This window comes from Anoplophora glabripennis, unplaced genomic scaffold (genome assembly GCF_000390285.2).
Source record: "Anoplophora glabripennis isolate ALB-LARVAE unplaced genomic scaffold, Agla_2.0 scaffold3, whole genome shotgun sequence".
Taxonomy (NCBI): Eukaryota; Metazoa; Arthropoda; class Insecta; order Coleoptera; family Cerambycidae; genus Anoplophora; species Anoplophora glabripennis.
Window position 1 is genome coordinate 664,845 of NW_019416486.1, and position 12,716 is coordinate 677,560.

Here is a 12,716-nt window from a genome sequence, read left to right on the forward strand (position 1 = left end):
GCTTGGTAAAAAAATCGTACAGTTTTCCTAGCAACCGCCTAGCAACGTTCAATACAAACAGTATTGTATTGACCGTTGCTAGGCGGTTGCTAAGAAAACTGTGCGATTTTTTTACCGTATGTAATAGGAATCTTACATTGATCGCAGACGGTGTGTTTTTAAGTATTTACAGTAGTGGTCGTAGGTAAAATATTTAAAAATGTGATGTTTTATTTTATAGATTATTCAGAAACCACTATCGATGCAAATATTAAAATGGCAGAAGAATATTTAGTTAAACTTGCAAAGAAAGGTACAACCTGTAAGAGGTTTGATGAAACTAATAACTGTAAGGCATGAAATGATTGTTAGGATGCGAGGAACAATATCCGGTAACTTTTTTGGCTTTTCATCGAAATTGAATAATAAAAAAGCCTTATAAACAAATAAAACTAGAATTTTCGTTGAAATTCCACAAATTTCTAAGCTGCCATTAATTGTTAAATAAATAAATTAATAAATGGAACTTACCCATCTTGTAAAATAAAGTTCAAACTTTAAAATGAGATGTCATGCGTCTCAATCCTTCCCATAAAACCAGGGATATGGTAAAATTGGTGCGCGCGGAGACGGAAAATGCAAGATATTTACACTAAATTTGCAATAACTTTGGTTAAAGTTAATATTTTTTAATTTTCAAAAATGTATGTTTGTTATGATAAAACGTAACTATTAACGCATAAAAAATTGTACTAGCTATAAAAATAAACTTTTTACAGCCATTTAAACGTTTAATTTGTTAATAACAATTAAACATACCACTTTCAGGCTTTGCGACCAAGTTTTTTGGATTCAGGAGGTCAAAATACTTAAGAGTAAGTTGTTTGCAGCCGTGGCACTCTGACTGGCCACGGATCCCTATCTGGCTCCTACACTATTATTATTTTAATTATTGCATTTCGTACGTAATACATGAAATAAATAATAAAGCTTTGTAACTATCTAACTCATTTTCAAATTTAAAAACTAGATATGATAACTTTGTCTTGCCTTTTAACTAGGTCATTCAACTTTCAAGCACTTTTAGAAGGACCGTGTGAAGAGGTAATGTCCAACCACCTAATTTAACAATAAGTCCTGATGTAAAAAAGTTCCGAGTTATGTGTTGAAGAATCGTAAAGCTGTGTATACTTAAAATAGGTCAGTAGTCGTTATCACCAAGTTACACGAATCCATTCAAGAATTCGGGATTAACCCGGTTCCCAAAAACCAAAACAAAAGACACACGTCAACACCGCACCGCATCATGGTAAGTGTCGTGCAGGAATTCATGTTATTAGCCGCAGATAATGTATGAAAATATTCAGCATCGTCCCGGTGAATAGTGGGAATTAAAAGAGAATTAGCAATTTTAACGGACGGACACGTTTAGGAGGACGGGAAGAAATGTCGGGACAGATTAGCATATTGTGAACATTGTACGGCTCATTCTGAGCATTCGGATGGGTTTTACGGCACTGCGCCGCTCATGCGGAAGATACCGCGTCAAATATATCAAGGGAAGCTGTGACCGGTGGCCCTTGTTATGGCGCCATCTATTGTTCCCCGCTAATGTTATCGTACTTGGGCGCTACGAAGTTCGTTGAGATGCTGACCCGTTTGTAATTGGAAAATACTTTTATTTTCGACTTATACAAGGTGATTTATTAGAACTAGACAACAATGTAAAGTTAGGTTAGTCTACATGTAAAATTTAAGGCTAGTTTGGGTACATTAATTATATGATTGGTATGATAAGGTCCAGTATTACACCTGTGAGGTTATAGTCCCATATGAGATCAGCCGATATCGATGTAGGTCATGGAACTGCGCTTCATATATGCCTATGTCCTTGAAGTTCCCATGTATTTAGTTCAATGCTGAACACTGGCCCGTGAATATACAGGGTGTAACAAAAAAGGTGGGCTGGCTATACATAGCCGTATTGTACTCATCAAGGCGATCAAAAAAGTTTATATACACATCTGCTCTAAAATGATTCGTTTCTGAATTATGGACACTTTAATCTTGGTCTGATAAATAACGTTTTTTTATTTATTTTAAATGAGTAACAAATAATGAAAACTACAACAACAATAAATGAACTTAAAGGAGATGTTCAAAATGACCTCCATGAACACCAATGCATTGTTGAGCTCGTCTTGTCATGGACTGCCTCACTCGCTCAAAAATTCCTGGTGTGTTCCGAATTCTCTGGCATCCGTTTTCTACTCTCTGCCGAAGATCCTCGATATCCTGAACTGGAGTAGAATACACCATTGATTTTAGATGACCCCATACGAAGAAATCAAGGGGATTTAGATCCGGGGAACGTGCAGGCCACGCTATAGGTCCTGCCCGGCCAATCCACCTTCCAGGATATGCTTCGTTTAAAAATTCACGTGCTATGAGACTGAAATGGGCCGGCGCCCCATCATGCATGAACCATATGCGTGCTCTAAAATTCAGTGGAACATCCTCCAACATGTTTGGTAGATCATTTTCTAAGAAATTACGATAATTTTGGCCATTAAGTCGTCCGGGAAGAACAAAAGGGCCTATCAAGAAATCACCAATGATGCCTGCCCAAACATTAATTGAAAATTGATGTTGATGTCTGGATTGAATAATGGCATGCGGATTTTCTTCATGCCATAGATGTACATTATGAAAATTGAAGATACCATCTCTTGTGAAGCCAGCTTCATCTGTGAATAATAAGGAAGGCAAAAAGAGAGGGTCGTTGGCACAAGTTTCCAATAGCCAAACACAAAAGGCTTCTCGTGCTGGGAAGTCAAGTTCACTCAGTCCTTGTACCCGTTGTAGGTGATACGGATAAAGTTGATTGGTCTTTAAAACCCGCCACACGGTCGTATGATCAACTCCTTCTCTTAATGCAATTCTTCGAGTACTGTCACCTGCTTCTTCCTCAACACGATGCAACACACGTTCTTCCAAGCGCAATGTTCTTGCAGTTCGTGGTCTACCGCGATCTCGGGCTCGCGGTTTGAAAGATCCTGTTTCCCTTAGCCTATTATGTAGCCTTTCAAAGGTTTTTTCATTGGGTAAACGTCGGTGTGGAAAATGCTCTGCGTAAAGTCGTCTTGCTTCAGCCCTATTGCAGTATGCCAACCCATACATCAAATGCATGCTTGACATTTCTTCAAAGGAATAATCTTCCATTTTCAGTGAGTAAAATTAATTACAAAAAAATGTATTAATAGAGTCAGATACTTAACTGTCACCATGACACCAACCGCAATTATAATCTTGGATTACTTGATAATGGTCTGTTACTGTACCAGAACTATAGGAAACTAAAAACTTAAAGTGTCCATAACTCAGAAACGAAGCATTTTAGAGCAGATGTGTATATAAACTTTTTTGATCGTCTTGATGAGTACAATATGGCTATGTATAGCTAGCCCACCCTTTTTGTTACACCCTGTATACTAATTCGAATTGAGATTGAAAAGTGTAAAAATTACAAATTTAACATCGCCCGATTAATACATCTAAAATGACGATATATGTATGTAAGTTCCATAAAAATTGTTATATAGCGGATATAAATAATTTCAACTTTGTAGCAGTACTTATAGATGGTGTAGTAAAGCAAATACATTTTTCGATTACAAGAACTTTTGAAATTGGTTCATCTGAAAAAAAAAGAATAGAAAAAAATAAAAACCGATCCGATATTTGCGATTGATCCTGGAACAAAGAAGAGCTTTTGGTGTAGATGTTAATGATTATAAAAATTGGTTTATATATTTTATCCACGACTATTGTATAATGTACCCATTATACGTCTGTTTGCTCGACCTTATTAATACCCATTAATCACGGCAGTGATTAATGAGTCATTAATCACTACTGTCAGATGCTTCCTTGATTTAGCTATTATATTATATTGTTCTGCTACAATCAATCGGTTTTTAAAATTTTATCGTGTAAACCACTAAATATTTTCAATTCAGTGCTGTACATATAAAAAAAAAATTTTAAAAAGTGAATTTTCCTAGACCAGATTCGAACCCGGGACCCGCGGTCGGAAGGGAAGGAGCATGTACACTGAGCCATCAGCGACTTCGTTTGTGCATGTCGTATATCTGTTTCTTAACATACCATGTTTTTCGAAACATTTCATAAATCTAAGTAATTTTTAAAACAAAACAAATTTGACTCAAACCTGTCAACATTATTGTTTGTGTGCATAGATTTCTCAGTGTTTTGATATTTTGTGTTAAATTGTGTTAAAAAACGAACTAAAAACAAAAAAAACTTCAACAAAAATATTTAGTAGTCGTGGATAAAGTATAGTATTCTACTCCCGTATAATGGGTATTATCCACTCGGTGATTTAGGCCACTCGCCTGCGTCTCGTGGCCGTAAACTTCACCTCGTCAATAATACCCATCATTATACGCTCGTTGAATAATATACTATAATAGACCTTAATTTTTCTGATAATCTATAAATAATTAGATAATTGAATCTGCTATATAGTAAAGAAAATATGTGGGATCATCTACAGTAGATGGAAGAAGGAAGACAAGCAAAAATACATAAAATGAAGGTAAAAAGAAGGCCAAGGAAAACCTAGGAGAAAATAGTATGAGAAATATTAAAGAAAAACCATGTAAACACGGAATGAAGCAAAAAAAAATTCACGAACTTTGAGGTCATCTAGCGGTTAAACCAAGCGATTTCGGATATTGGTGAATTAACCTAAATCTACCTATTTTGAGTCCACGAATCTGTGGTCTTCCGTTGTACACGTTATTCTGGGACACCCTGTATATACGATTACAAACTTTCAGAAATATTGAAGGACGTCTTCGAGAAACTGGTTACCTTAAAATTAACAGAGATATTGTCGGACGTTCTAGTCAAGGTCGAACACCCATCATGGAAGAAGAAATCCTGGAAACGGTTCTTGGCAACCAGTTTCATAATATGAGTACTGTAGTCGCTAAAAGTACAGTGAACAATGAACAACTTCTACCTCTTGATCCTGCTGCTCGTCTTCAAACCTCCAAGAATATTTTCCATTACAGAGTTGGAGATATCAGTTTCCACAAGAAAATTCTTTTCACGGACTAATTGTGTTTTACATCTATAACCAGAATGTCTGTGAAGATGAAGACCCCCTGTCGTTATGGAAAAGACACTTTCAGCGCGTGGATTTATTTTATCAGTAACACTTACTGCAGTCGCAATGTAAGAGAACATTCAAATGATCAGCATCTAGGCAGATGGTCGGCACGGGGCACAACACGCCGATTCACTGGCCACCACGTTCACCTGTATTAAGTCCCTGTGATTTTTTATTAATTTCGGGAACGTTAAGACAAAAAGTGTACTCTGTGAGTATTGGTAGTGATGGACAACTGTGGCATGGGATTGAAGCTAAGTTATTTTGTTTCTGTTATCAAAATTACTTCAAGTTTGAATTGAAAAATAGGTGGAAAAATATCAATGTGTCAAATTGTCACGACGTCTGAACAAAGTATAATATGACCACAGATATAGGAAAATACGGTAATAAACAATTTCCCGTTAAAGAAGAGCTGCTGAGTTAATTCAAAGTGAATTAGCAAATTTTTTTGCCACTATTAAAATCCACATGCATTACTCTGGCTCTGATATTTGTTACACATCAGAACAAACCAAAAAATACACAGTTTTATTACGGAAATGTTAGCGAAAGTATTTTTTTACAGTTATTTACCAACCGGACGTAAAACAATTACCCCCGTAAAAGAATTTAAATATTTGCAGCAGCTGCGGTGGGCGGCGTGCCCATCGAAATAAATTTTTGCGCGATATTAAACAAAGGAATTCCGAATTGTCCATGGGCTGTGTAATATTAGTTGTCCGGGACATCGTGGTCACTACATAAAATACGGCAAGGCCGAAATAAACGCTGAACTGTCTCTGGCGCTATCCATAAAAAGTAACTACTCTGAAATAAACACTATGCGCCGCAGTCCGCTCAAATTATTTGTTAATAGTTGTCGTTCCCTCAACGACACACGGCCAGCGATTACTGTCATGCTCTCACACCCACTTTAATACCGTGGAAACTGGGTATATTTTTGATATAGATGTTTAATTTTTATTATAGTCCAGTCACTGAAGCATTTTGGCTATCACTTTTTTCTGATAGAATAGATTGACGTGAAATTTGAACTGTAGCTAGGGAATAGCCCAAGAAACAAAAGTAATATAGTGCCGATGTGTGCTTTTACCCTAAGGGTGGATGCCACCCCTTCTGGAGGGTGGGAATTTTTTTTTATTAAAATTAGCCTCACGATTCGATAGAGGGATGAATTCTAAGCAAAAAATGTTCCATAAGAATTTTTTGTATAGTTAATACTTTTTGAGTAATTTGCGCCTAAACATTTTTAGCCCAAAAATGCATGTTTTTCAGGCATTTTTCGCGAATATCTCAAAAACTACAAGTTATATCAAAAAAATTATCATAAGCAAAAATGAAGGTAATTAAATAGCAAAGAGATTGCTTTTTTAATTTTTGTAGGTGGTATAGAACCTGAGTTATGACTCCCAGAAGTTGAAGTCAATTTCGGAGAGAGCTATCTATAATCGAAACGTTCGAGGTCTTGTAGCGGAAAAATTAAAGGTTTTTCGAGGAAAACTTATATAACACTTATTAAAGTTCTCGAAAAGATCTTTATATTAAGTGGTGGTAAAAGCCGTTAGCATGAAAACTAATGAAGTTACAATCAATAAAATGATTGCCTGAAAAAAATATCGGCATTAAAATTAATGACTTGACGTAAAAAAAAATTAAACGTATTCCTTCTGCAATTTACTTTATTTATGTATTAACAGTAGATTCTGGGAATTTTGAACGAATTTAGATGCCCAAATTAAAAAAAATATTTCATTTACTTTTGAATAAAATTTTTAAATTTTTTAAAAAATCGCCTTTTTTTCAAAATAATTCAAAAACTAACAAAGTTATTAAACAAATGATATAATAAGAAATTGTAGGTTTTGAACAATTTGCTTTTTTAAATTTTTGTAGGACAAAATTGGACTTGAGTTATGACCGTTAGAAGCTCAAAACTAAGCTCCAAGGCTGCCTTTCCCGAGTCCTTTCGGCTTACAAATCTAAAAAACGAAGGGCTCAAAAAAACTGCAAATCACTTGCACTTGAGGGTTGCAACTTTGTAATGAGTCGTAAGTTTTCTATTGATTAACAAAAGATATGCAATACATTGTGAATACACCAAAATAATATTTTAAACTGTAATAAACTTTTTTTTCTATTTTTTTGGCCATGGAAAGATAGTTTTTAAGGATTCTTAAGGGTTGAAAAGTAATTAAATTTCCTAAATTATATTAAAAAACATGAAAGGAACTTTATCTAACATATTTGAACATATTGAATCTTTAAAATACGTTTCACCCCCAAATAGAAAAAAGCACACATCTAGAAATATAACTTTTGAAGTGGGGGGTCAGATAAGCTTGTATGCAATTTTTTCAGAAAAATCCATGCTATCCGAAAAAATTCCGGGAACTTTTACATTATTTTCGCCTTCAGTGACTGGACTATTAGAGGGGTAACTGTAACTGAGCACAGTATATCTGTGAATACATGCTCTAGACAAATCCACCCTAAATAATTTCTTAAATTCTAATTTTATAGCACTTGTAAGCAGAGCAACTTCAGGTAATATGGCAACCTGTTTTTAATGATACTGTGCGGTATAGATGGAAGCGGTTATGATGAAATTGAACTCACCCTCAAAGAAGTGTCCCCGACGCGACACAGCGATCCTCCTTCACCAATCGTGCAATATACCGGATGCAATATAGCGGGTCTTCCAATGCAGCATAAACAGTGGGGAGAACAGAGCAAAAGCGGGAGCGGGTTCTTTTAAACAACAGAAACAGCGGGGAAACACTTTCCGTTGACTTTCTCTTGACGTGGGTATTTTGTCCGTTTTCAAGATATAGGATGCAATAAAAATAGTTTTTTTTTTCAGTTTTTTGACGATACCTCAGGAACGGTGTATATTTTAAATTTGTCCATCCAAACACTTTGATAAAATTTAAGCTTATTTTTTATTAGGGATATAGGTAGATAAATAAATAGAAATGAACAAACATACTTTTCTATCTGCTATAACTCGTGGATGTAGAAGATAAAACTGAGGTCATTTTCTGCGTAGGCAAAACTTCAACTCGCAAATACTATCGACTCCTACCAACTAAAACTTTCCATAAGGATAACTGATTAAAACTGATAGATAAACACGAGATGAACTTTTAACGATCATTTCTGTAGTTGGTAGAGTGTTTTTTACTCCTACGAAAATGCGGTTATTACTGAAAGCAGACAGAAAAATTCTCCTCATTAAAACTTCCAGTTTACATATATTTTATTCGATTGTCTCGCTCGCTCTCCCTGATTTGCCACGAATGGATTATTTACTGAATTTTTTTGACTTACTTACCTGGACCATTAACGAGATGCCAACAATTCCTTGCGACTTGTGTTGCGCTTCTGACATATTGTGGTACAATTCTTTGTTAAATCCGTATAACTGTATCTGAAAAAAAACACATAAATATGAATAATTAACAATATACTTATATTTACAAAAGTTCCGTTTAGCTTAGTTTTTTATATTTATTGTACTCGGTCAAAAAATAAATGTAAATTCAAAGGTATTTGAGTGAATTATTTTATAAATATTTTACAGTTAGAACAAAATTTAAAGGGCTGACATTATTAACATCAAATAATTTAATTCTGAAACGATATTTTAACTTTAAATCGATTCTTTTGCATCCTCCCGTAATTACTACTACTTATTTTAACGTCATTGAGAATGTTTAGTGACACCTTGTATATAAAATTTTCTTTATTTCATTATGCTTTCGATGTATAGATATAATCTATGTCTTAAAATATCGTAAGAATAAGGTAAAAAGGAATAATCCATACATTGAGATAAAAAATTGTGATTTTCAATTATATTAGAGCGAAAAAAGGAACTCTATATTCCAGATAACTATAACTTTCGCGCAAATTGCCTTTTACATCAAAGCAAGCTGTGAGTTGAGGAACTATATCATTTGCTGCGTCGGAGCACAGAAATATGGAAATGTTTCTTCGGAAATAAGAGATCTTTTGTGCAAAGCCAAAGCTACAGTCAAAGATATGTAATAAAAAAATATTTAAAATTTAATTCCATAGGAGAGATAGATACAATCTACATTTAACACATTTGAGAATTTATAGATTTATAGATCATAAAGCTTACTAAAGTTTAATCGCATTTATAAAATTTCACTTCACATGATTATTATGTTCATATCATATTATGTTTTATGTAGCAAAACCAAACTCTTTATTTTACGCTTGATTAAAAGCAAAGACCACATTTTATAGAGGGATTATCGGGAAAATGTTATCCGTGAACTTTAGATGCATACGGCTAATGATAAATAAGGATACAGTAGCTATTTTCCAACAAGATAGAGAGCAAATTTAATCTCGTAGAAAATATGCATAACTCCGCCCAAAACTTGGGTTTATAAAGTTCACAAAGTGTTTTTTGTGCTCGTGTAGTTTGTTGAACTTTGTTTACTGATCCAGGAAAATCCACACTAATTTTTACTCTTCGAACTACTTTACTTTGAAACAAATTTTATTGTGCTGTAATGATATCAGTAACGCAAAATGTTTATTTGTATGATTGTAAATGTCTTTCACGTTGCTTGTATAATGATATTAAAGAAGATATTTAAGAAATTAGTTAGATATACACTGAACCCAGTCAACCACTTCTTTCGTCATAAAATTCTTCATTTTCCCCATTAAATTCATATTAGAACCCACATATTCTTTTGCTGTTTATGTTTTCCTTTGCTGGCTGAAACATTTATATTTATTTGCACAATTCTAATTTTGACTGAGAAATAACATTCTTTGTTGATTTGTTGAAGTTTTTTTCGACTCCTTGCAGTAACCTGTTGAATCTCTGGGGGTTTTTGGTTTTTGTATAAATCACAATTTCCAGCAGCTTCATTTGCCAGAATTAGTTGAATTTATCATTAATTAAAAATAAAATAATTGACATTTGTTAATTTTAATTTTCCCATTTTGATGAGTAAGTATATGATTGAAGGTGGCCAAGAAAATTTTCTATGTTATTATAACAAATGCTTAAGTTAAAGGTGAGCACATAGCTGTTTCTTCAGTTTGTTTGTAAAATTAGTCCCTAAAGGAGAGGAAAGTTCGTGTGCATATTTTGCTGATTCTACTAAACTCTCGTTCTCTTGTTTTCTGCAATGAGTTTTGGATATAGTTTTTTCGAAGCTACTTTAATTGGCTGTTTTGTTAAGAATCACGTCAGATCTATACTTACTATAATGTCTTTTGTCATACAATCTCCATCTTTGTTTGACATGGTATTCAATTTCTTCCACTAGGTACTTAATCTTCTGTGGCACGAATGCGTAAATTACAAATCCAACTACACTCACAGAGTGGTAGATTAGTTTGTGAATCTTTAAAAGGCAATAAAGCTGACATGCTCTAGAGTCGGTTAGAGTGAAAAGTCCATGTAATTTAGTAGGACTGTCGAAATGCCTAGCCACTTCAAATTTTTGCTCGGATTGTTTTTGATATTCTTATTCATTGGCTTCTATAGTAAGTTCTCCACCCTGAAGGCGTTTTCTTTCACGTCCAAGACGACGGCTGAGTTCGATTTGTTGACAGGAGAAGTGAGAAGTGAGGATTTTCCCGCAGATTGATACACTAGATTTTGATACAATCAGATTCGAAGGTTTTAACAATTCGTTACATGGGGTGTTATAAGAACCTTTCTTTCTTCCTTCATTTTTTTCGGAAAGCGTCGAAGTGTAGTTTCCAGGGTGATAATAATTATCTCCGTTTCAGAAAAGAAATTATTTTCTATTAAAGCCACATTGTTGTGGAATATTTAGGAAAAGGCTTAATTTTTTACATGGAAATGTTGAGAAGATAATTTTATTAACGTGTGTATAAAACTAGGCGTCCCATAAAAAATACCGCCGCGCGTAAAAAATAAATAAAGTGCTAAAATAAATTTATAATAGCGGTAACTCTACCCTGGTTAGCCCGGAATAGCTAATAAAATCCTATCCCTTGGGGAAAATTATTATCGAGGTTCAAATTTCCCATTTTCTACTTTCTCACACTTAGTGTCGCCAGTGATTAGTGATTGTTGATGGAGCCTGTCCCCCGGGACATTTTCATGTCGAATTACATTCAGGGCGAATCCCTGATCCTCTGCCAGCAAAACGTGAAACTAATCCGATGCCGGGATTATATCCGCCGGTGCAAGACGACGCTGGTCGGAGAGTTCGCACAAAATAACAGAAAAACGACGGATTTATTTCGCCGAGTACCAAGATAAACACACAGTTGTAATATTCAATTCTATCGTGATTTCACAAATAAAACAGTTTTTAATAAAGGCGCGATATGTTAAAGGTGAAATTTTGAATGAAACTGTGAATAATTTTGGATAATTAAAAAACTAGGAATGACAAAAATATCGCACAAATATTGAATATGTATAGTTCTTTAAATTTCTATTTATTTATTTTCTGGGGACAAAACATTATGATATCACAATATTAGTACAATTAAATGGGCCTTTAAACGTAATTTTGGTCAACTTGCCTGAATTTTTTATATAAGTTAGTTTGAGGTATATTATAACAATAAGTGACAGTAATTTTTTTCAACCCCTGGCCAGGGGTGAAAATATAGGGGTTTTTCAAGATCACTTAAAAGGAGTAAGAGTTAGAAAAAAAAGGTTCTTATAAAAGTTGTAGAACATAAGAATGATCTAATTTTTCTTGTACTATTAAAATTAATAGAGTTAGGGAGACTAGAAGTTGAGAGATGATTTCAGAAATTTAAAAAATCATAACAAGTACAAAAATGAATGAATTTTATAATTTCTTTTTCAATCTACTCTAAAAAATGTAAACTATATTTTCAGTTATAATATCACAAGAGCATAGAAAATATTCGATTATACTTCCGAGTCACGAGACGTATTCTGCGAAACACCACGACAGCGTAGCTGGAGTGGTGTTTTAAGGATATACGTCGAGTGAGGAGGGGTTAGTATAATCGAATATTTTCGTTTGCTCGAGTGGTATTCGATACGATTACATAATGATTAACTAACTTTATTGGTTACTAGTACGATTACATAATAAATTAACTAACTTTATTGGTTACTAGTGAAATTAAAAGTACAATTATTATAATAAATATTTGTTGTATTATCCTTAGAGGATGAATTTGAAGTGCTGGCGATAGTAGAATTGGCAGAATCTTGTTTGTTTCTCATCTTTTCAATACATAGTTCTTCAGAAGTTTGAGCAGAAAGCTTACAATTTCGCTGTTCACAAAATTCTGTAAACTGCTTCCAGACATATTTGTGCGTTTTTAAAGTATTTTGGGGAGTTAGATTCTCTATTTGTTGTTTGATTTCCAATTCAGAGCTTGAACCGAAGCGTTCCATTTTTTTTGACGTTTATTGACAAATGTTAAAATATCGTTACCATGACATAGTTCTCATTGTTGGAGGAGGCAAAACACCAAAACGGTTATACCACGTCGTCAAAAGTATAATCGCTTATCAATACATAGT

At 34.1% G+C, this 12,716-nt stretch overlaps 1 protein-coding gene across 1 annotated transcript in view; it reads right to left on the reverse strand.

Annotated features, from left to right (window-relative positions):
- The window catches only part of LOC108917918 (carbonic anhydrase-related protein 10), a 461,749-nt gene that overhangs the window by 134,410 nt on the left and 314,623 nt on the right, over window positions 1-12,716 (reverse strand). Inside the window, exon 5 of the mRNA XM_018724730.1 lies at window positions 8,511-8,606. Within this exon, the coding sequence (XP_018580246.1) occupies window positions 8,511-8,606 (96 nt within the window). The remainder of the gene's footprint in view (window positions 1-8,510; window positions 8,607-12,716) is intronic.